Source organism: Pogona vitticeps, chromosome 6, assembly GCF_051106095.1.
Source record: "Pogona vitticeps strain Pit_001003342236 chromosome 6, PviZW2.1, whole genome shotgun sequence".
Taxonomy (NCBI): Eukaryota; Metazoa; Chordata; class Lepidosauria; order Squamata; family Agamidae; genus Pogona; species Pogona vitticeps.
In genome coordinates this window covers 47,075,011-47,100,098 of record NC_135788.1, presented here as the reverse complement: position 1 = coordinate 47,100,098, position 25,088 = coordinate 47,075,011, and the positions used below count along the sequence as shown (strand labels likewise).

The 25,088-nt window shown below is 40.9% G+C and overlaps 1 protein-coding gene across 2 annotated transcripts; it reads right to left on the bottom strand.

Moving 5' to 3' along the window:
• Positions 1-1,701: 1,701 nt before the first annotated feature.
• CMTM7 (CKLF like MARVEL transmembrane domain containing 7) lies at positions 1,702-25,079 on the bottom strand. 2 transcript variants are annotated; one of them, XM_020799497.3, is made up of 5 exons: positions 24,680-25,079; positions 12,071-12,244; positions 10,057-10,155; positions 9,417-9,498; positions 1,702-6,584 (listed from the first exon to the last, which is right to left on the bottom strand). In XM_020799497.3, the coding sequence occupies exons 1-5, from the start codon at positions 24,836-24,838 to the stop codon at positions 6,571-6,573; spliced, it is 528 nt and encodes a 175-aa protein (XP_020655156.3). In that variant the 5' UTR covers positions 24,839-25,079; the 3' UTR covers positions 1,702-6,570. The 2 variants fall into 2 exon arrangements, with proteins under 2 accessions (XP_020655156.3, XP_072859550.2); XM_073003449.2 differs by lacking the exons at positions 1,702-6,584; positions 9,417-9,498; positions 10,057-10,155; positions 12,071-12,244 and adding an exon at positions 12,252-22,387 and having other exon boundaries at positions 24,680-24,813.
• Between the last annotated feature and the right edge of the window lie 9 nt (positions 25,080-25,088).

Sequence of the window (25,088 nt, the reverse complement as noted above, 5' to 3'; positions counted from 1 at the left end):
TTGGTTTTAATGACAAATATGGGGTCTTGAGAGCGTGGTGCCAGAATGAGCTATGTGAGATGAGTCGACCATGATCTGAAAAAGGGTGTATGGTACATCTCACAATGATGGGATGATGCTTTGCCATGTTTAGTCCACAGGTCATCAACTGTGTAAGATTTGTATTGTAGCACACATCTAAACATTGACCTATCCTTACGATTGCTTAGGCAAATCATATAGGAATGGACAGAAATGCAATGCCCAAGTTTTATGTGGGTTTGAAAGCCTGATTATACTGTCTTGGAAAGGACAGCTAAATGTTTTGACTAATGCCAGCTTCATTCACATGTAGTTGGGATGTCCTAAACTTGTGTTCCTCAAAACGGGTTGTTCTGCACCTGTTCCTGAAAACGGTGCCTTATATGTGGTTGGACATTGACTCCTGTCAGTTCCAGTTCAGTTCAGGAATTCTGGGAATTGCAGCCCAAAAGATTCACAAGCCTCAGACAGGGCAAAGCTGCCAGAAAGTAACATGGTTTTGGCAGGGTGAGCAGGATAGCACTACTCTTAATTGTCTTGACCACTGAATTTTATTACATTGAATACTTTATTTCTGGGGTGTGTGTCTGTTCCTTTGTGTGTTCCCTAATCAACAAATGCTTTGGATTCATCCAGCTGCTCACACATCCTAAAAGATAGTCTCACAAATGTGAATACACCCAGTGACATATTGAGCTTTTTTTAGTGAGGGGGTAAACATGACGTGTTTGTTAGATTCCTCTAATATCTTCATAAGCCTAGAGTCTCCTCATGAGCAGTGATTCCTGCAAGCTATCCAACCTCTCTTACACTTCCCTTTTACCACACTTCGTTTCACTTCTCTCCTTACCCCACACTTTTTTCTTATACTCTTGTACTATCTTTTCTACACTTTTAATCTTTCTTAGATAGGCTTTGTGGGCATTTTCCATGATTCACTTCTGTTTTTACTAACACCTCTTAATTTGAAAGATGTAGAAATATTGATGGGAAATTAAATCCTTTCATTGAAAGGGGGCATCATTGGAACAGTTTGCTTTGTTTTTCCCTATTGCTTAAGTCTGCCAAGATCGTAATTACTCTGCTGTCATGCATGATAACTTGCTGCGTATGCAACATTAATGAATCCTTCTCCCTTCCAAGTCTGTGGCAGCAACAAGTTCACCTCCCGAGCCCTTGAGCTGGCCTCTGATCAGGCAAAAGCAGGTCGCCAACAAAGGGCATCTCACACGAACCATCATCGCTGGTTGCTTAGAGTCTTTTTGAAAGCATGTCCACTTTTCAACATGATGTTCAGTTTTGCCCATTAGTTGTGCTAGCCTGACACTGGCAAATGTGAAGCTTAAATGGTTTGACTTGCCTTTAATGAAATATTACAGGGAGGGGATTCTTCTGTGTATTCCATTCTAATAGTGTAATTTTGGGGGTAGTGATTTGAGACAGGAACAGGTGGTATTTTCATTGTATTTCTTAGGGAGAAGAATCAAAAGATATGTATGTTAACCTTCCTGTTCAGGAAACACAGCAAACTGATGTGGGGAAGCCAAGAAGAAAAACTTTAACTTCACTAAGAATATTTGTTGAAGAAAAGGTATGTTAAGGTCAGAGATTTTTGTCCTTAAAAGATGTAAGCACTCAAGTAGCACAATTACTGGACAATGAAATAACTAGGAAAATAAGTTTATGAGGTATAATAAATTTATTTAAAATTATTTGGTGCTCAATATATAACTAATATTTTATTGCATAAAGCCGATCGGGCTTTATGCAAGAACATAGACTAAACCAGTCATAAAACAGCATTTGGCATCTCACGCAAGTACATAGAAACAAGCATAAAAGGAAAAAATAATAGTAATAAAATGTAATAGCATTCTGAAAGAAGAAAAAAGGATTAAGATGTGAGAATAACTTGAACTTATGAAGCAGGCAGTGTTCCACCTTTCCATGGCTCATTTAACAAATTTAGCAGTACTACAGAATATATAGTAGTCTGCCAGTTATCTGGAATAGGACTGTGCATAGAGGGAAAGTGTTCTTGATTCCAGTTGTTAAGGGCTTTAGATATTGGTGCCTTGGAATTGTGTACAGAGGACATTATGTTAGAAAGTGTACCATGTCCTCCATTTTAGAGCACTCTGCTGGGTGATGTCTGATATACCATGTTGGTTTCATGTAACTTCCCTGAATCTATTTCAGCTGTAATGGGTTCAGTCTGCACCTGGTAAGCAGTTGTCTCCGCTCATGTGAGCTAATGAGAGACAAATAAAGGGGCAGCTTTCACAAAGGCATGGAAAAGCCTTTGTATATCCTGTTGGAGCTGCTACAGATGCCATGGTAGTCTGTAGATCAATATCACCAATACTCTTTTAATATTTTCTTGGGCAGCCTCATAGTCACCTCCTATGGAGTAGGAAACAGATTCTAATTTTGTGATATTTGGAAAAGCCCACACTGGAGCTTCAGAGAGCATCTGAGGAAGGAGTCTATCTTAATACAGTTGTTTTATTGGTGCCACAATTTTTCCACCTGATCCAGAAGAAAAACAGTAAATAGCAATGGTGAAAGAGCTTCAGATTCTAAGCCTGACCATGTTCCTGAACTTTTGAATGTTATTCCAAGGTATTTTTATGAGTTGCGCTGTTCGAGCAGTTTCCTGTTCAGCTGCCATCTGTAATTATTTCTCCTTTTCCCAAAAACTAAAATTTTGATTTTGGTGTCATTTACCTGGAGATGTTCCTTGACACAATAGGCACCTAAGGCCCTTAATAGTCTTTGCATTGCCACTTGGGTGTAGGACAGGAGAACTGCATCATCTGCATACAAAAGTACCAATATATTCCTGCCCTTTAGATGGGGTGGGAAAAATTGGGGGCTGGGAAGGCACTATATCATTTAGATACAAATGAAATAGAAGGGGAGCTAATAAACACTTCTAATATACTCCCTTATTTACAGGAATTGGGTCTGAAAGATTGCCGTCAGAGCTGACTCTTAACTCGTAGGGTGGTATTCTCATAGTTCTTGGATTCTCTTGAGCAACCTAGCATTTGTATTCAAGGATTTCAGTTTGCTTCAGAGGCGAGGTCAGGATATAGAGTCAAAAGCTGCTTTAGTCTACGAAAGCCATGAAAAGTGAATGGTGTGGGGGAGATGTATATTTCCCCACTAAATGTTGCAATAAAAAGCAGTGATCAATTGTGGACCTGCCACAGGGGAATGCTGCTTGTTCCTCTGCCGTGAGGTTTTCTGAAAACAACCAGTTTTCTAGGTTATCCAAAGGATGTCTAGCATACAATTACTACATCTAGGAGGCTTATAGGATGATAGTTCCTAGGATCTGATCGAACACCTTTCCTATAGATAGGTACTACAGTGCCTTTGGCCCATTCTGAGGGGAATTTCCCAGATACATCTATAGAAGCAAATAAGGCAGTGTGAATAATCAATCAAGAAATTAGGTAGGGTGCCATTTCTTCCTGGAGCCCTGCCCCTTTTTAGGTTTTTTTATCAGCATAACTACCTCATCACAGGTAACTAGAGTCCAGTAAGGTAGTGCTTGGTCATCTGCTTGCAAAGATGTCCACACCTTATTGAAAAACACGGAGTGGTAGTGTAGCTCCCATTCATGTGTGGAGTTTTTAGGTCAGTACAGGGTTCATTGATGTGCCTTGTAGCTGCAACAAGTTGACAAAATTTAGACCTGTCATTACTTTCGAGAGCCTGTGCCAGTTCAGCCCACTGCTGTGTGGTATACTCAAGCTTCTTTTCACAAAAAACTTTTTATACTGTTTCTGCAGCATCAAATAGGCTGTGGCAAAGCGATTACTGTATATTGTTTTTCTTCAGGAAGCTATGTTGTATTGTAATTTCCTTTTAAAATTGCCTGCAGCCATCATCAACCCAGAGGTTGTCCACCCTACACCTTAGTCTGGTTTCCTGAAAGAGCAAAGGTTGGAAGGCTTTCAAAATCTAGGCATAGCAGTCTAATGTTACTTTGGTATCCTTTGAGGAGACCAGAGTGTCCTTCAAAACATACATATTCTCAGATTGCCATAAACATTCTAAATCCCTAGAATTCATTTTTGCCCAGTTACGGTGAAATGTGGATTGTGGTGTGTTTGGGCTCAAAGTTCCTACTCTTCTGAAGCTTGCCATTTGAAGAATTAGAGGCTGATGATCACTAGCTGGATAGGAGTCTACTCTGAATCTGGTCATTAACTTAACCATGGATGAGGATATTGCAATGTAATCAACTACACTGGTACCCATGTGGTTGATAAAAATGAACTCCTCCATTTGGTTTTCCTTCTGGGAACCATTCAAAATGTAGAGGTCAACCTGCAAAATCATTTGTATAAAGATTTTCCCTTGAATATTTGTAGCATGGTCCTTGGAATATCTATCTTTCATTTGTGGGAATTCTTCTAAAATTAGGTGTATGGTTTGTTGAACCATACACCTATACAGGACCAATACAGGCATTAAAGTTGCCTATCCTAATTACATGTGCTTTAGGGAATTGGAATACAGTGGTGCCTTGACTTACGACCATCCCTATTTATGAACACTTTTGAGTTGCGACCAGCTCCAACCGCAAAATTTTGCTTCAACTTGCGGCTGGAGCTTCCAGTTACAAATACAAAAAGGCAGGGGGAAAAGGCAGGAAATTCAAATTGCTAACTGTAGGTGGCGAAGAGGCTGCTTCTTTGTAGCTCTTTCACCCCAGCAGCTAGAGAGTGTATGATTGGAGGAGGCTGCCTGGTAAGGTAAGGTGCTGCTTTCTGAAAACTGTTCTGTGTGGGTTTTGCAGCGTGGTTTTGAGCTGGGGGTATGTTTCTGTGCTGTGTTGTCATTTTGTTTTTTGGTGATTTTTTTGGCAGCCCTAGCACCTTGCGATGGGGCTTGCTCCTTTGTTTTTTTTTGTTTGGTTTTTTTTTCAATCCCAGCGCCTTTGGGGCTTGCTTTGCTGTTTATTTTTGGTTTGGGATTTTTTTAAAGCCCCAGGGATGGAGCTTGCCTTGCTGTTTATTTTTTGTTTGTTTTTGTTTTAAAGCCCCAGCGACAGAGCTTGCCTTGCTGTTTATTTTTGGTTGTTTTTTTTTTTTAAGTCCCAGTGACGGAGCTTGCTTTGCTGTTTATTTTTGGGTTTGGTTTTGGTTTTTAAAGCCCCAGCACCTTCTGACCGGGCTTGCTGTCTGCTTTATTTTGTTTTGTTTTGTTTTGGGTTTTTTTGCCTGGATTAATCACGTTCCAATGCATTTCAGTTACAAACATTTCGAGTTACGTCCATCTTCTGGAACGGATTATGGTTGTAAGTCGAGGCACCACTGTACATAACAAAATATATAACAACAAACACAGGTTCATTTATGGAAAAATATTCACATTAAAACAATCAAAATACAGTTTGCAAAACACCCTTTATAATATCAGGCACTAAAAGGGAAAGGGAGAAGTAAATAATTTATATATAGTAGGACCTGCATACATACAGGATCAATATCTGCTGATTCACTTACCCACAGTCTGAAAATATTAAAAGAACAAATCCCAGAAATATATTTCTAATGAAGAAGTTACTGGAACTGGCCACTAGAGGGAGCCAGAGACCATGCTATCTATAACTTTTGCTACTGTAATTAGAAAGTGGGGGTATCTGTATATATCCCCATGCAGCTGGAGTTAACAAGCTGCTGGTGGTGCTGGCCCCTCTCTTCCTTCCAATCACTCCAGAGCACCACTCGGCTAGCCACTTGGCAGCCTTGCAGGGAGACTCAGCCTCCGTCCCTCTGCCAGGAGTGGCTAACCGAGCGGGAAGAAAATGCTGCTTGGGAGTGATTGGAAGGATGAGTGGACGGTTAGGCCCCAGGAGACCCTCATTAACTTCAGCTGAATGAGGACATTCATATTTGCATACAAATATGAATACACCCATCTCTAAATGTAATAACTTCTCCTATAATTGCATTTTTCACCATAGAGGAGCATGGAACCAATCCCCTGACGACATGAGGGAGCTACTTACTGTATAGCTTGGTACGCAACAGTCTGTGCTTTATGGTGCCTTCTTGAAGCATCTGCAGCCATAGAAATAAGCACATTGAATTTATCACCTGGAAAGTTTTATGCAGGTCCTTTTGTTCCCACATTTTAAAGTTATCATTGTGAAAAGTGGAATTAATTCCTAGCCAGTTGCACAGAATCAAGGAAATGTAGCATCTGATTCCAAAAAGAAAGTTTCATTGTTGTTTTTTAAAGAGAAAAAAGAACACACACACCAAGATTCTTAAACTTGTTTCCAGACCATAGGTTGCAGTCAGTGGCCAACAGGATGACATAATGTAGGGACTGCTGTTAATCTGCTTCTGCTTTGGAGGAAGCAACATGAGGAGTCTTGAAAGAAAGCACTTTGATAGCCAGTCAGCTTAGATATGGCATTGGGAGTCAGTATGATTGTCAATAGACAGTTCCATCTTGCATATATCTTCTGCCTCTTGGTATGGTATTGCCACAGTTTGATGTACAAAGCTTGTCCCAGTAAAGGGTTCACACAGTAGCATCTTAAAAACACAAGGAGGATGGAAAGAGGTTAAAATCAACTTAGCACAGCATATTAAATGTTTCTGGTTTTAAAAGAAAAGTTTGCAAATGTTTGGAATATGCCATCTGGATGACAATTTGGATCTCTTCTGTTACATAGTTGGAAGATGAACTGATGGACCAAAGGTTAATTCTGTCTACATCAAAGTCTGTATGATTATGACTATCCACTCGAACAATATAGACATGAAGTGAATGTTAAATTAGGTTTCACTTTTTAAAATTTATACACAAATAACAGCGCAGATTATTTTAGGCATAATTTATATGTGTGTACATGTTTTAAATATAAACATTTATTTTCTCTCTGAAACTGAATATTTTATGGAAAAAATCCTGTTGGTTAGCATAGTAAGTCACAACTACAGTAGGCCCATTGAATCAGTGGGAATTTAGTGACTCAACTCTTTTGTAAATTTCATTGATTCAGTGGGACTACTTTAGCTGTGTCTTGGGCCAAGCAAGAGGATTTCAGACAGTGTGAGGAAAAATGTTTGGAAATGAATAGAACAAGAGGATCCAAGTAAGTGTGTTCAAAGTCTTTTGTCAAGTATTCTACCACGTTTTCACGGAGCAGAAAGTTTGCCAATGTAGTAATGTAGAATTGTGCTGCTTGTGTAGTAGCAATGGTTGTGCAAGCAGCACAATTCTGCATGAATATGCTAGTGGGACTTTCTACTTAGTGGAAGTTCAAATAGGTTACTAGCCTATATTTTTAAGACGATTGCCATTAAGATCAGCTACTTCTTGATAATATTAACTAAAATCTCAACATTAATTTATTTAAAATATTTTTCTTCTACTTTTCCTCTGCTGAAAGCAGCTAAAGTGTACACAAATTATTTTTGCCTTTCAAAGAAACCTACAATGCATCAATACTACAATGAAAAAGAAACAAGACTTTCTGGAAGGGAAATCTATGTAGGAAATCTATGTATTATGCACTTCAAGAAGTGTATACTGTGTGGTATTGACATGAGAAGAAATATTAAATGACCTCAGTTGATGCATATAACATTGAAGGAGATCAACAAAGGAAGCAGCACTGTGTTGATAAAGTTTAATGTAAAGTTGCTTGGCTCAGATATTTTATTAACGTAGTCCTTGAACTGTGCAGTCAGTGGAGCACTTAGTTCGTTCCAATTTTATAGTCACATGTAGATAATAAACTACAGTGGTGCCTTGCTTAACGAGCGCACCGTTTAAGGAAGAATCCGCATAGCGACGGCAAAACGTCGCATTGTGATGATCGGTAAGCGTTTCGCTTACCGATCTTCACATTGCAATGTTCTAAAAACAGCTGATCGGCGGTTCCAAAATGGCCGCCGGAAGAAAAAATGGCCGCCCGCTCTGTTTTCGCGCCCTGCCCTTGCTTACCGGGTGGCGAAAATGGCGGCCGGATGGGGGAATCTTCGCATAGCTGTGAGTTTTCGCCCCATAGGAACGCATTAAACGGAGTTTAATGCGTTCCTATGGGTTCCCCCCCCCGCATAGCGACAAATCCGATTAGCGACGTTAATCCTGGAATGGATTAACGTCGCTATGCGGGGCACCACTGTATAATGACCCACAGAACAAGAGCGAAAAACACTGGGACTTCCAAATGGCAATTCTCATCTGTCCTACCCAGTATGGAGAGAGATGCTGGTAGCTGTAATCTGTCAATACCCAGAAGGCCACAGTTCCCTAAGCCTTTCTGTGGAAAAGGAGCAAATAAGACCAAGATCATTATTGTCTTTGATACTGCTGCCTGGCTAAATGCACAGGAGATGGATTTAAAAACGTATTGTCTCCCTCTTCCAGGAAGTTCATTCTTGCTGTTCTGTCTCATGGAGCTCTTATACAGTAGGACCCCTATATCTGTGGAATCAGTATCTGCTGATTCACTTATCTGTGGTCTGCTAATATTAAAAATATTAAAAGAAAAATCCTAAAAATTCATACTGTATTTTCCGTGTATAAGACAATACTTTTGTCTAAAAATTGAGGGTTGTCTTATACACAGACGTAAGCTGAGGAGAGAACAAAAACAAGTGGAGGGGGAAATCAGGGATCAAAGCGCTGCATTATTGCTTTGATCCTCGCTTTCCCCTTCACTTGCAAAGCCCTAGCAAATGGAGGGGGAAAGCAGGGATCAAAGCGATAATGCAGCACTTTGATCCCTGCTTTCCTTTTGCTAAGGCTTAGCAAGTGGAGGGGAAAGTAGAGATCAAAGTGCTGCAGGATTGCTTTGATCCCTGCTTTCCTCTCTACTTGCTAAGTCCTACGGGGAGAAAGGGATCAAAGCAATGCCGTGCTGCAAGAGGGGGAAAGGGATCAAAGCAATCGTGCAGTTGTTGGATTGCTTTGATCCCTTTCTCCCTCCTTTTGCTAAGCCAAATTTGAATTCTTAATTTTGGGTTAGAAAAGTGGGTTAGAAAAGTGGGGGTGTCGTATACATGGAAAAATATGGGACTTCTAAAGATGAAGTTGCCAGAACTGGCCACTAGAGGGAGCCAGAGACCATGCTATATATAGCGTTTTCTAGTGTTTGCCATAATCTGCATTTTTCAGCATGGTGGTGGGGCTTAGAATCAATCCCCCACAGAGATGGAGGTGCTATTATATATGCATTGGATTAGCTAAAATACTTCTACCCTCAGTGAACCAGATTAGACATCAAATGTCTTATCTATATGTGTGACATACTCCTGATCCTGTTTGCGAACTACAAATTGTTCATCTTATGTTTAAATAATGTGTGCACAACGGTGGAGATACTGTTTATGTCATTTAGTAGATTGAATACTTGCCTGTTGACTGAGTGACACAAGAGACTTTGTAGGATAGCCATATACTTAAGATACACAGAAATGAAGCTAAGAAGCCAAATGCCTGTTTTTTAAAAAAGGAAAAGATACATATGAACCAAATCAGGTAATACAGAAAATCCTATCCATGTTAAACCCAAAATTTAAATGTGTCAATGACCAAGTATTATGTCAATTTGCTTGCATCAAGTTGCATAAACCTGTTCAGTACAAACTACACTTCCTATTCAGCTATGCTGTCTAATGAACACTCCATATTCTTGTTCAGATGTGGGGGGGGGTGACTAATTTTTAACAAGAGAGCCTCTATGCACTGTATAAGCTATGCCCCCCGCACACACACAAAGAGTCTCAAGTAATGAAAGAAGATTGGGGCAATGATGGGATCTTTCTTGTCATGCTGCAGAACAGCTTAAACCTTTGAAAAACTATAAGGTTTTGTAGAAGACCTTTCTCAACACACCCACCCATCAGCCAGGATGTGGTTGCTCAAAGTATGCTCTACTACATTTACTTGCATGAATATATAGAAGTAACATATCATGTGATGAAATTACATGGCCTTTGAAATCCACCCTGAGTTCAGACTGTACCAGTGACAACATGAAAGAAAATGCCTCACCGCTCCAGCTGCTAGTCCTGTGACGTTGGCACATTTTTCTGCTGCCACAATAGATGCAATGAGAAGCAGGATGGTACCTATTAAATAATGGAGAAACTCCTGGAAAAAAAGGTAAGCACAACATAACTTAGAAGATAATATTTTATCATTCAATGTAAAGCATGATTCATCTAAATTCTAAAGCATCCCTACTGTGGGTGGGGGAGGAGTTTATGTACTTGCAACCAAGTATGAAAAAGGAAACTTCAAATCATTCAGTCTTTCTGATCTAGATAACATTTCCTATGTGAAAGGCAGACTCAAAGAGACTGTTTTGCTGATAAAGCTGTGGCTTACTTCTTTTCCCGCACTCTGTTTTTTCTTGAATTTTTTAGTTTGTACACAGCAGATTAAGTGTGAGAAGACCTTTGGTCTAGATGGGCAGGATAGAAATCTAATAAATAAAGACTATTTAAAAAATAGATCATGAATAATATTCTCCTTTATCACGTGCGTGCACACACACACAAAAACACAAAAGCAGATAAAGGAATAATAATTCAGCCATAATAAAGAATGCTTTCTTTAAAACACATTGAAGAATAAGCTAACAGTAATTGAACATTTGATTTGGTATAGATCTTGGTTTGTGTTTGACAGACTTCTTATAACAGTTTCATAGCAGATACTTATCAGACAATCCTAACATCTTCTTTACTAACATACTAGCAGACAACTGGCAGCACACAAAAATTAGATGATATTTAGCAGCTCATTCATTTAAGCTGTGGAATTACTGTTTTTTGCTTTGTGGCTGAGAATGATCTCAAAGCAAGTTCTACCTGGTTTCCTTGTAATTTTACCCAGTTTATTCATGAGTACGTTTACCAGGTTTACTTGTAAGTATTCAAAAATAAATTTTAAAAATAGAATAAAATTCAGAAATTCACATTTAAGCTGTGAAAATACTGGGTTTTTTATTTTTTTGTTTTGCTTGGTGGCTGGGGATGACCTCAAAGCAAGCTTTATCCCATTTACTCATGAGTAAGTTTTACTTGGTCTGCTCAAACCTTGCAAACCAACAGCAACTCACATTAAGTTGTTCTGGCTTCCTGCTGCCTACCCCAACTTTCTAGCAGTATTGTCTTTTCTATTAATTTCGGTTCATATCTTGCAAACTAACAGCTGAGGCTTCCTTTATTGAGCCAACCATTTCATGTCCTTTGTCTACTGGTCCAACCCATTTTCACAGCAATACAGTCTTTTCTGGTCACCTGTATTTCCGATATATGTGCCTGGTAGGATAGACGCAGGTTACTCATTCTTGCTCAAGTGAGAGTTCACTTTTGATTTGATTGAGCCCTCGCTTTGGCTATCTTTAGTATCTATACCAGCATATTTCAAACACATTGATTTTTGACCCTGTCTTTTTTCACTATCTTCCTTTTACATAGTATGGATGATCTGGACCTTGGTTTCCAGTGACATTCTTTGCTAACTCCAACCTCTTCCTTTTTTTTTTTAATTTAAAAAAAGCAAAGGGACATATTTTGGAAAACATGTACACAACATATCCATAGAAGTTTTGGTCCAATGTAGCTTTTCTTCCTCAGCTTACTTAACTCAAAGAAAGGGATATGGAATTGGAACATAGCTTTCCATTCCGCATTTGGTGAGTGGGTATGACAATATTAGAACTTATGATGTATAAGTCCGCCTCTCCTCTTGGGTCCTAGCTAATCCTCCCTCATCCTGTAAAAGCATTTGTCTCCCAACCATTCATGTGTAACCAAAGCCTGTTATCCCAGCTCTTGGAAGCCCTACATCATGGGTGGGCAGGTATAATCCTTCAGATGTTTTTGGCCTAATGCTTCCATCAGCCCTGGTTAGCCTAGCCAGTGACCACTGAGTAGGCAGCCAACCTATCTGGACCCCCTCCAGCCAACTTGATGAAAATGCACATTACAGAGATCTTCAAAAATCAGATTCTACCAACAGAAGACTCATGGGGATCATGCCATTAAAAAAAACTTACGGTCAGTGGCCAGTTAATGCAGGTCAGTGTTCGGTAGACTCTGAAGATATAGACAATGTAGAATATGAGAATTACAACTAAGTCAAACATGGAAACAGTTTCAAAAAAGGTGTATGTACTGCGGTCTGTCCACCACGAAGATCTTATGCAGATGAATCCTATCAGCAGCAATAACTGAAAAGGTAACAGCCAAAGAGTAAGTAATGTGAAGAATGCAACCAAAACAAAAACAAATTCCAGTTGCAATAAAATGCTAATAATTAAAATACAATGTCTGTTAAGGAAAACAAGAACAATTCCAGCTGAAGGAAGATAATGAAACCTAGAGTTGACAGGGAAGATATATTACTATAATCCTAAGCAAGCATACTACACACACACAAATTCTTTCAGAATCAGTAAGGCTTAACATGTAAAAGACAGAAGTCAGGTGCACTTCGAAGGTAGAAATGGCAACATTCCCCCCCCCCCCCAGCTATTCTTCCTGATAGAGTCACACAGCTAAAGTCCAGAAAATACTTTTGTGAAATCTGTGGGTTATATCATCAGCTACATTCTACAACTCAAGATACTGTATAATATTCCACAGTGTCTCCTTCTGGGCTAAAAGTGAGTTCTACATTATCAAAACAAAAATAGAAGATTTGTTTTGTTTTACAAATATGTTATAGCTGGTGAATGTTAAGAGATTAAGCAGATTAACTTTTAAAATGAGCAAATATATAAAGCTATATTCAATTCCATACACACAAAGGCATCCATAAACAGTACTACAAAACTATTTTGTCCAGTCTAACCATTAAATTGTTTATGAGTAGTTCTATGCTATTTGCCATGCATAGGATTGCTTTAAAGATTACTGTATAGTGAATGTTACTATTTGTATTACTACAGATGTATGCTAATAATCAATATAAAATATATACCTAAATTAGGATGAAATCTAGGGATGCCAAAGAGATAATCATCATTTTTATTGCAACTCCATTTACATATTATATTTTGACAACAAAAATGCCAAATGCAAAAATCCTCTGAGACAAGAGAATGTTGATATCATGTAGTTGTCAGTATTTCTAAGCCAGTCATTGTATTCAGTGACAACAACCTTATCTCTATAAAAATCAGTCTCTAGAAGCATTAAAATCATTCACCCTCCCCTTTCTTCTTCTTACCAGAAAACAGAACTATTATTCTTCTCCTCTCCCCTCTATAAAAACCATATACATTTTGAAAGCTGATCGGAATCTGAAAAAGCATGATTAGCCTTAACTAGGACATTCCAAAATAAACCTATTTACACCTTGTTTTATGAAGCTGATTTGTTTAATAAATTACAGCTAGGCTTTACTAGGGTTCATATGTAGGACAAAAATGTATTTAATCAAAGAAGAAAGCAGAAGCTTTCCAACTCTTGATAACCCAAGTGTTGTTGGATTGCAATTCTTGAAAGCCTTCACCACCATCTCTGCTACCTGGGGTTTCTAGGAGTTGTAGTTCAAGAATACCTGGGTTACCCAAGGCTGGGAACCACTGGGTGATGGGAAGGGAAGGGAGAAGGGAGTATATGTGCCCAAGGCTCACCCAGGTTCCCCAAGAAGCCGTTTTCCCTCCCTGGTGTCATGAGACCTGTTAGTGTCACAAATCTCAGGTGTGAAGAGGGAGCAGGTGTTATTGGTCTCACTCTCTCAGACTGGTCACTGGAAGTTCCACATGGCACCTCATGGTAATGAACTATCTGAGGATCTGAAAAAACAAATTGTTTCTCTACATAAAGATGGCCTAGGCTATAAGAAGATTGCTAAAACCCTGAAACAGAGCTGCAGCAAGGCGGCCAAGACCATACAGCATTTTAACAGGACTGGTTCCACTCAGAACAGGCCTTGCCATGGTTGACCAAAGAAGCTGAGTGCCCATGCTCAGCGTCATATCCAGAGGTTGGCTTTGGGAAATAGACATATGAGTGCTGCCAGCATTGCTGCAGAGGTTGAAGGGGTGGGGGTCAGCCTGTCAGTGCTCAGACCATATGCTGCACACTGCATCAAATTGGTCTCCAGAGCTGTTGTCCTAGAAGAAAGCCTCTTCTAAAGATGATGCACAAGAAAGCCCGCATACGGTTTGCTGCAGACAAGCAGACTAAGGACATGGATTTCTGGAAGCATGTCCTGTGGTCCACTGAGACCAAGATAAACTTATTTGGTTCAGATGGTGTCAAGCGAGTGTGGCGGCAACCAGGTGAGGAGTACAAAGACAAGTGTGTCATGCCTACAGTCAAGCATGATGGTGAGACTGTCACGGTCTGGGGCTGCATGAGTGCTGCCGGCACTGAGGAGCTACAGTTCATGGAGGGAACCATGAATGCCAACATGTACTGTGACATTCTGAAGCAGAGCATGATCCCCTCCCTTCGGAGAATGGGCCACAAGGCAGTATTCCAACATGATAATGACCCCAAACACCCTTCCAAAACAACCACTGCCTTACTAAAGAAGCTGAGAGTAAAGGTGATGTTTCCAGACGTAAACCCTATTGAGCATCTGTGGTTCATCCTGAAATGGAAGGTGAAGGTGTGCAAGGTCTCTAACATCCACCAGCTCTGTGATGTCATCATGGAGGAGTGGAAGAGGACTCCAGTGGCAACTTGTGAAGCTCTGGTGAGCTCTATCCCCAAGAGGGTTAAGGCAGTGCTGGAAAATAATGGTGGCCACACAAAATATTGACCCTTTGTGCCCAATTTGGATATTGTCACTTAGGGGTGTACTCACTTTTGTTGCCAGCAGTTTAGACATTAATGGCTGTGTGTTGCATTATTTTGAGGGGACAGCACGTTTACATTGTTATACAAGCTGTATAGTCACTGCTTTACATTGTAGCCAAGTGTCATTTCTTCAGTGTTGTCACATGAAAAGATATACGTACTAAAATGTTTATGAAATGTGAGGGGGTGTATTCACTTCTGTGATATACTGTGTAACAAAATTAGATGGAGGAAGATACAATAAAGCATGTTCAGAAGAAATGTGCAACATGCTGACTTCTTGACTTTCCTTACGATAATTGCCCATTGAAGAACCACTTTTGTGGCTATTAATACCATAACATCTGAGAAGTTCGTGTTTAGTCGTTTAGTCGTGTTCGACTCTTCGTGACCCCATGGACCAGAGCACGCCAGGCCCTCCTGTCTTCTACTGCCTCCCGGAGTTGTGTCAGGTTCATGTTGGTTGCTTCGCAGACACTGTCCAGCCATCTCATCCTTGGTCGTCCCCTTCTCCTCTTGCCATCACACCTTCCTAACATCAAGGTTTTTTCCAAGGACTCTTTTCTTCTCATGAGATGGCCAAAGTACTGGAGCCTCAGCTTCAGGATCTGTCCTTCAAGTGAGCATTCAGGGTTGATTTCCTTTAGAACTGATAGGTTTGTTCTCCTTGCAGTCCAGGGGATTCTCAAGAGCCTCCTCCAGCACCACAATTCAAAGGCATCAATTCTTCGGCGGTCTGCTTTCTTTATGGTCCAGCTCTCACTTCCATACATCACGACAGGAAAAACCATAGCTTTGACTATTCGGACTTTTGTTGGCAAGGTGATGTCTCTGCTTTTCAAGATGCTGTCAAGATTTGTCATCGCTTTCCTCCCAAGAAGAAGGCGCCTTTTAATTTCAGGGCTGCTGTCTCCATCTGAAGTAATCATGGAGCCCAGGAAGATAAAATTTGACACTGCCTCCATATCTTCCCCTTCTATTTCCCAGGAGGTGATGGGACCAGTGGCCATGATCTTAGTTTTTTTGATGTTGAGTTTCAGACCGTTTTTTGCACTCTCCTCTTTCACTCTCATTACAAGGTTCTTTAATTCCTCCTCACTTTCTGCCATCAGAGTGGTATCATCTGCATATCGGAGGTTGTTGATATTTCTTCCGGCAATCTTAATTCCGGCTTGGGTTTCTTCCAGTCCAGCCTTCCGCATGATGTATTCTGCATATAAGTTAAATAAGCTGGGGGACAATATACAGCCTTGCCGTACTCCTTTCCCAATTTTGAACCACTCAGTTGTTCCATGACCAGTTCTAACTGTTGCTTCCTGTCCCACATATAGGTTTCTCAGGAGACAGATAAAGTGGTCAGGCACTCCCATTTCTTTAAGAACTTGCCATAGTTTGCTGTGGTCCACACAGTCAAAGGCTTTCGCATAGTCAATGAAGCAGAAGTAGATATTTTTCTGGAACTCTCTGGCTTTCTCCATAATCCAGCGCAAGTTAGCAATTTGGTCTCGAGTTCCTCTGTCTCTTCGGAATCCAGCTTGTACTTCTGGGAGTTCTCGGTCCACATACTGCTGAAGCCTACCTTGGAGGATTTTGAGCATAACCTTGCTAGCGTGCGAAATGAGTGCAATTGTACGGTAGTTGGAGCATTCTTTGGCACTGCCTTTCTTTGGGATTGGGATGTAGACTGATCTTTTCCAATCCTCTGGCCACTGTTGAGTTTTCCAAACTTGCTGGCATATTGAATGTAGCACCTTAACAGCATCATCTTTCAAGATTTTAAATAGTTCAACTGGAATGCCATCACCTCCACTGGCCTTGTTGTTAGCCAGGCTTTCTAAGGCCCACTTGACTTCGCTCTCCAGGATGTCTGGCTCAAGGTCAGCAACTACATTGTCTGGGTTGTCCGGGATATCCAAATCTTTCTGATATAATTCCTCTGTGTATTCTTGCCACCTCTTCTTGACGTCTTCTGCTTCTGTTAGGTCCCTCCCATTTTTGTCTTTTATCATGTTCATCTTTGCGCAAAATGTTCCTCTAATATGTCCAATTTTCCTGAACAGATCTCTGGTCTTTCCTTTTCTGTTATCTTCCTCTATTTCTTTGCATTGTTCATTTAAGAAGGCCCTCTTGTCTCTCCTTGCTATTCTTTGGAAGTCTGAATTCAAGTTTCTGTAACTTTCCCTATCTCCCTTGCATTTTGCTTCCCTTCTCCTCTCTGCTATTTCTAAGGCCTCGTTGGACAGCCACTTTGCTTTCTTGCATTTCCTTTTCTTTGGGATGGTTTTCGTTGCTGCCTCCTGGACAATGTTACGAGCCTCTATCCAAAGTTCTTCAGGCACTCTGTCCACCAAATCGAGTTCCTTAAATCTGTTCTTTACTTCCACTGTGTATTCATAAGGGATTTGGTTTAGATTATACCTGAGTGGCCCAGTGGTTTTTCCTAATCTCTTCAGTCTAAGCTTGAATTTTGCTATGAGAAGCTGATGATCAGAACCGCAGTCAGCTCCAGGTCTTGTTTTTGCTGACTGTATAGAGCTTCTCCATCTTTGGCTGCAGAGAATATAATCAATCTGATTTCGATATTGCCCATCTGGTGATTTCCATGTATAGAGTCGCCTCTTGTGTTGTTGGAAAAGAGTGTTTGTGATGACCAGCTTATTCTCTTGACAAAACTCTATTAGCCTTTGTCCTGCTTCGTTCTGAACTCCAAGGCCAAACTTCCCTGTTGTTCCTTTTATCTCTTGGCTCTCTACTTTAGCATTCCAGTCCCCTAGAATGAGAAGAACATCTTTCTTTGGTGTCAGTTCTAGAAGGTGTTGTAAATCTTCATAGAATTGTTCCATTTCAGTCTCCTCAGCAATGCTGGTTGGTGCATAAACTTGGATTATTGTGATGTTGAATGGTCTGCCTTGGATTCGTATTGACATCATTCTATCATTTTTGAGATTGTATCCCATTACAGCTTTTCCCACTCTTTTGTTGACTATGAGGGCTACTCCATTCCTTCTACGGGATTCTTGCCCACAATAGTAGATATGATAATCATCTGAGCTGAATTTGCCCATTCCTGTCCATTTTAGTTCACTGATGCCCAGGATGTCGATGTTTATTCTTGCCATCTCCTGTTTGACCACCTCCAGCTTCCCAAGGTTCATAGATCTTACATTCCAGGTTCCTATGCAGTATTTTTCTTTGCAGCATTGGATTTTCCTTTCACTTCCAGGCACGTCCACAGCTGAGCGTCCTTTCGGCTTTGGCCCAACCACTTCATTAGCTCTGGAGCTACTTGTACTTGTCCTCCGCTCTTCCTCAGTAGCATGTTGGACGCCTTCCGACCTGAGGGGCCCATCTTCCAGCGTCATATCTTTTAGCCTTTTGTTTCTGATCATGGGGCGTTCTTGGCAAAGATACTGGAGTGGCTTGCCATTTCCTACTCCAGGTGGATTGCGTTTAGTCGGAACTCTCCACTATGTCCTGTCCGTCTTGGGTGTCCCTGCACGGCATAGCCCATAGTTTCTCTGAGTTACTCAAGCCCCTTCGCCACGACAAGGCAGCAATCCATGAAGGAGCTGAGAAGTTCACTGTTCAGCTATATTGTACACACTTAAAGTGTGTCATTACCAGTGATTATGAACAATAGTTAACAAGAGCCTGCAATTGAAGAACCAAGTGGCAAAGAACTCTTAAACAAATTAAAGATTTACTCATGAAAATGCATGAAGAAGAATGAGGTATAAAAGACAAAGTATTGTCATTATTACTGTCACCAAGGCCTCAACTATGTTTTGCAGCAGTGGTAAGGAACAAAATATGGGTGTATAATTTGATATGGGGGAAGAGACATAAATTTGTGAAAATTGCTCAGGTCATGGAAGCAGCAGTGTTTGGAGACTATGCCATATCCTGCTTCCCCAAACACTTCCCCAGAAACAAACTGACCGATCCTAAGAACTGGGGGTGAGGGAGGGAGGAAATGGGAAACTTCAAATTAACAAAATATGGTTGATGATGTCATCAGGCTTTAAATTACTGGGTTTTAGCCAGTGAGAAATTATATAAATAAAAAATTGTTTCAAAAAAGAAATATATTTTTAAAGTATCTGAAAGTGAGAACATACAGGAAATACATTATGGCATGCCAATTCATTAAAATTAGATCACCATGTATTAAAAGCAGTTCAGAGCAAAAGGAAACAGATTTATGGGGGAGGGAGGGAGAGCGGAAATCTGAGATGAAAATGCTCATAAACATCTCTAAAACAGACTAGGGAATGTTCAGCCAAACATTTCAGGTGTGACTTATATAACAGATGACAACAGAAAGGAGACTGCCTTTTCCCTAGTGTCCAAGACTATATAAAAGATATGCACACTGCATTCAGCATCCTCCTGTGCAGCTTTTGAGGATATTTTGCAACATAACAGTGCATGTTTTTTTTGTTTTTTATCAACTCAATGTAGGAAGTCAACCAAGAAATCCAATAAATAAATAAAATAAATAAACCAGAACACAGAATATGGTTTATTGTTTGTTTCTTTTTAGATGCTGAGACCAGATTTGGCTAGTGTTAGCAATATAAATAAAAGCAGCATTTATAAATCAAAATAAATGTTTAATTTTAAAAGAAGCTTGGATGCAACAGAACAAATTGAGAAACAAATACACAAAACTGCTTGTGTGTATTTCTCTCTCTCCAGTTATGATAAATTATTCAGTATCAATAACATGTATATGGTACTTTACAGAATAAAAACAAGTGAAATATGTATGTATTTTAAATGCTGTTTTCATAAACAGATAAGGCCAAAATCCTGTGGCTTAGTGTAGTAAATCAAACTAGGCCTAATGAATCTGTGGATTTAGTGAGTCAACTCCTGTAATTACTATTAATTCAAATGAGGAGGGAAGCTTTTATTTCAATTTATTAGGTTATTTTGTATTTGTGCCATCTACAGGGCTAGAAATATAATAAGACACTTTCGAGATCTCTCATTCATCGGGTCACCATAAGTCAAAGACAGCTTGATGAAAACATAACAATAATAATTCTAATCATCATTATTTTAAAGTCTTCCAAGTCCACAAATATCATTATATCCTGTGGCACAATTTAACAATGCTGCAGGTTATGCAAGAATTTATGGTAAGTATATTAGCAGAGTGTGGCAGATCAGTAAGGTAAGCTCATGGCTATTAATTAGGATTTAGCACTGGTGCTCAGGATGGATATGGTAAAGTGTAAGGCAAAACTTTTTTTATGGTTCAAAAGTACAGTAATCCATTCAGGACAAAACAGGATAAAGACTACACTTGAATGCTCCTACAATTGGCTTCTGTGTATGTAAGCATGCCGATAGCCATGAAGAAAGCACTGCCACAAACAACTTTCCATTCAAGATAAAAGATAACAGAGGAATGGATAATTCCTTTGGGGGAAGAAAGGGGATGTAACCTAAGTGGTACAATCTATCAGTTGTCATTTTCCAAAAGTCAAGGGAGGCCAGGTTGCCCTATCCCACTCAGTTATCTGTTAGTCACTGCACATGGATTCTGCACTTGTTTTAAAAGTTTAATTATGTGCAGTACAAAGAAATACTTCCTTTTATCTTGTCCATACAGTCTTATTAATAGATAAGACACTGAAAGGTTTTTCAGTCTCCATAAGCAACAATCTCTTGTAAGGATGTAGAATAGAGATGCTTAGCTATATATGCAAGAAAAAAGAAGAACCAGAAGCAAAGCGACTATCAGACTGAATATGTAAACCTACAGAATCCCAGAACAGATCATAATAATAACCATAGTAATCCATTCTTAATCAAAACACAATGTTTTGAAATGATGAATAAATAAACCAGTTACACTGCACAACAGGAAATGAACTTCTATTTTTTTTAAAAAAAATCCTCAAAACACTGAAAGAGTGGGGGAATCTGGAGATGTCATATTTAATCCACATTAATGTACAAAATAATACGAGTGTAAAAGATAAGAACTTCAGTAATACATATAGTAATTTGATCATTAATTCATTTAAGCAAAATGGCATCAAGTCTCCAAATGTTATGGTCACTATATGTAACAATTTTTCTAACCTGCATGTTTTGTTATTAGTTTTGTAAGTTTTGAAGATTTGGTAAACAGTGAACCATCTTCCAGTTTGCTTCTAAACAGGAAACACACTTTTGAGACTTCCTTTTTTTAACACAGTTGAATTCAGTAACAGTAAGACCTCCAGCTATTTTTAAAAGATCTCTACAAATTACTGAAAGTCTTCTAATGTTGATAGAGGCCTTCTTTTAAATATACCTACTGAACTGTTTTTTTCTTTAGAATGCTACAACGAAAATCAAGGATAGCTTTTATATAAATAAATTAACAAATATTTTTCTAACAAGAATCTTTGTGAGATTTTTATGCATTTTAAGCTTTCCAATGTTGACGAAATAAACCTTTTCAAGATAAAAGCAGACAAAGTTTCACCTAGCATGTGGAAGACTAAAAATGAATAAGGGCAAATAGCTGGATCTAATGTGGCTGTTCTGCTATTCAGGAAAAAAAACAGCTTCCACACATTGGAGGAGATATTTCTGACCTAATGAAAGTATGCTTCATGAGACAATTGACTTCAAGTCCACATGCAAGTGGGTGCTGATAAGTATTGAGCCTTTCCCAGAAAAAATTGAGCTAGGAAGCTGTAATTGCCACACTAGTCTATATATTCCCCCAGGAAGTCAATGCACTTGTGACATCTGTCCTGCAGCTTCTTAAGTCCCTGCAAATAAAATTCTTCCAACTGCTGGTGTAACCACTCATTTGCAGCATTAGTTGCCTCCAGAACACTTCCAAATCGTTGTCCCTTTAGATGTTTTTGGAGTTTGGGGAACAGATAATAGTCAGAAGGAGCCAGGTCGGGAGAATAGGGTGGATGGGGCATCACTTGAAAGCCTAAGGACGTCGGTTTTGCCATTGTTTCACCTGCAGTGTGTGACAAGGCGTTGTCATGCAACAGGATGACACCTTTGGAAAGCTTTCCTCTACATTTTTCCTTGTTTTGCCTCAACTTCATCAATAAAGCACAGTAATATTTTGCATTGATGGTTGAACCCTGTTGGAGGTAGTCCATCGGCAGCACTCCCTTCTTATCCCAAAAAAACTGTTGCCATTTGCTTCTGCACTCAGAACTTCTTTGGCCTGGGGGAACCACTGTGCCTCCATTCCTTAGACTGTTCCTTTGTCTCAGGATCATAACAGTTGATCCATGTCTCATCACCAGTTACCAGTTTGTCCAGGAAATCTGACTCATTTCTTGCAAAATGTTCCAAAACAGCCACCGATGACTCCACACATTTCCTCTTTTGTTCGGTTGTCAAAAGTTTGGGGATCCACTTTGCTGCCAGCTTTCTCATTTCCAAGTCATTGTGGATAATGGCACCAACTCTCTCACATGATATTCTCAGATGTATAGCAATACTTATGGCTGATATTCGGCAGTCCTCCATGATCAGGAACTTGATTATGGCCCTATGCTCTTCCACACTGAACTTTTCTGGAGGTGCTGTCATGTTCATTTTGGACCGGAAAATGAAAGATAAGTTAAAACAACAGGTAGTTGATTTTTGCACCATTGAATACAGACAAATTGGCCAATATGCCCTGCAATTTATAGCTTCCTAGCTCAATTTTTTCTGAAAAAGGCTCAATACCTATCAGCAGCCCCTCATAAATACTTCCATTTGTACAAACTCTTGTGTAAGAATTTGTACATATTCTGGCAAGGCCTTTTAATGAACCACTAGAGTTCTTATGGCTGCAAATGCTCTCTCTGCTAAGACCTTTTAAGAACAGCCTTCACTAATTTGGTGCCCTCCATAGGTATTGGACAAGAGTAATCATTCATCCCCAGTCAGCACAGCCAGGGTTGTGGAAAGCTCCACTGGAGTTTATAAACCACACCTTTCATTTCTTTGTTCTCAGTTTCTCATACTGTTTAGTTCAGTGAGTTAGGCATCTGGCTGCAGAGCCAAATGTTGAGAGTTCAATTCCTCACTGTGAAGAGCCAGGCTGAGTAGCCTTGGGCAAGATGCTCAGTCTCAGGGTGCTCCCAGAATAAGTGAATGGTAAACCTCTTCTGTGTACCCTATACTTAGAAAGTTATAGGAAGGACACCGTAAGATGGAATTGACTTGATGGTGTGCAATTATTAATGGCACCCTGATACACTCCTGTGCCACACTGTCATATCTTTCACAAAAGCTCACTTAACAGTACTGACAAGAGTTTTTCTTCTTTTTGATAGGAATCACTAGGATTACTTTTTATAATTTTAAAAATAACTTTTTGGCATTACTTTTGAAAATTTGAAAAAACCTAAACTTGTTGCTTTCCTAATTACACTGCTTGACATTTTTGTTATGATGGCTAGGATCCTATTAGTTAGTTATGCCAGTGTAATTGTTATGGTGTGGACCATGCCACTGAATTGCCATTACTGATCCAGCGTAGACTACAATTTAAAAGGGGACAATGCCAGAGCAGAGTGGAGGAAGGAATTAGAGTACAATTACAGGACTTGTTTCAGTGTTGGTGCTGCCGATTATATGTAAGAGGAACAATCCCCCTGAGCTCCAAGTAGCTGAAGATGACGTCTTCAGGCTTAAGAAGCTTTGCAAGTACAGTGGTGCCTCGCTTAACGAGCGCCCCGCTGAGCGATTAAATCGCTTAACGAGGGGCTCTGGGCCATCGCTGGAACATTCACTCAGCGATGGCCCCTATAGCGTTTTTTCGCTTTGCGATAGTCGCTAAGCGATTCGCTTAGCGAATATCGCATAACAAAGCAGGGGAGAACAGCTGATCGGCGGTTCCAAAATGGGCGCCGGAAGGTCCGCGCCGCATTTTCGCGCCCTGCCCTCGCTTACCGAGGGCGTGAAAATGGCGGCGCTATGGAGGAACATCGCTTAACGGTGAGTTTTAAAGCCATAGGAACGCATTGAACAAAGTTCAATGCGTTTCTATGACTTTTTAAATTCCGTTTAGCGATGTTTCGCTATAGCGAAGGTTAATCCAGAACGGATTAACCTTGCTATGCGAGGCACCACTGTATTGCTATTGCTTGTGATAGATCTATATAGAGGAAATCAGACAACGAGGAAGATAACCAGAGGGCTGATAGTTCTTTGAAATGGCATCACTTCTTTGCACAACTTGTGCACATTACTTTTTAAAAAAAGAGCTAAAGGCTGGACTTCAGCTGGCTTGAAAGTATTTTGTTAAAACTCAAATGTTGCCCATGTACACCCTTGTCGCTGCTGCTGAGGTAAACAATGCCTGGGATCCTGTAGCAGTCATGGGGATCCTATACAATTAGTTCGTGGCTATGGAACGCTCCTCTTGGGTGTATATAGACACCTGCACAAGAGTGCCACCACGCCCTCAGACCCTTCAGATTCTGTCACTAAACCTCTGGCTGAGGTGTGGCTTCCAGTTAGTGCGAAAGAAGAGAAGGAACGGCAAGGCACCCGTTCTCTGACGACGCCGCAGTGGGAGAAAAGGGGGCTCCCTTTAGGTCCCGCGCCACTCTCTCTCCGCCGCCGCGCCGCTTCACGTGCAGGCGGCGGCGAGCTTTGGCGCCAATTCCTGAAAGGAGAAAACTTCCTTCAGGAACACGCGGAGGGCGTTGCCTGCCGCCGCCCTCCCCCTTCGCGGAGAGAGAAGAGCGTAGTAAATCAAGCGGGGGGGGGAGGGGGAGCCCGGGGAGGCGCGCTAAGGGAGCGCTTGTTGTTCTGGTTGCGCTGCTGCCCCGAGCGGAGGCCCTCCTCGCGCCTCCCCGCGGGTCCCGCCTCGCGCTTACCATCTGGGCCACCTTCAGCATGGCTGAGCAAGAGCCCGCGTAGCCTCTATCCAGCAGCCCGGCGTCCGGGCCCGAGGCGGCGGGCGGCGGGCAAGCGGAGCTCGAAGGGCCCCCGCTGCTGGCGTCGGTGCGGATTACCCGCACCACCCCGTGAGACATCTTTCGGAGCTAGGACCGGACGGGGCGCCCCTGCCTTGGGCTGGCCTTCGCCTTCTTCTTTTTCTTCTTCTTCTTCCTCCGGTTACTGCCGCTTTCTGACTCCGGAGGCGGGACAGGGCGGGGCTGGCGGAGGTTTGGCTGCGGGGTCGCTCGGCACAGCAGGCGCGGGGCTCGGGGAAAGGCGAAGGAAGGCGAAAGGCCGCCGACGCCCCGGTCCCGTCCATGCCGCGCGGAGGGGAAAAGGTGGCGT

What these genes read in the sequence shown, in the direction of transcription:
- CMTM7 (XM_073003449.2), bottom strand. Translation starts at nt 18,217, where the DNA reads ATGATCAGAAACAAAAGGCTAAAAGATATGACGCTGGAAGATGGGCCC.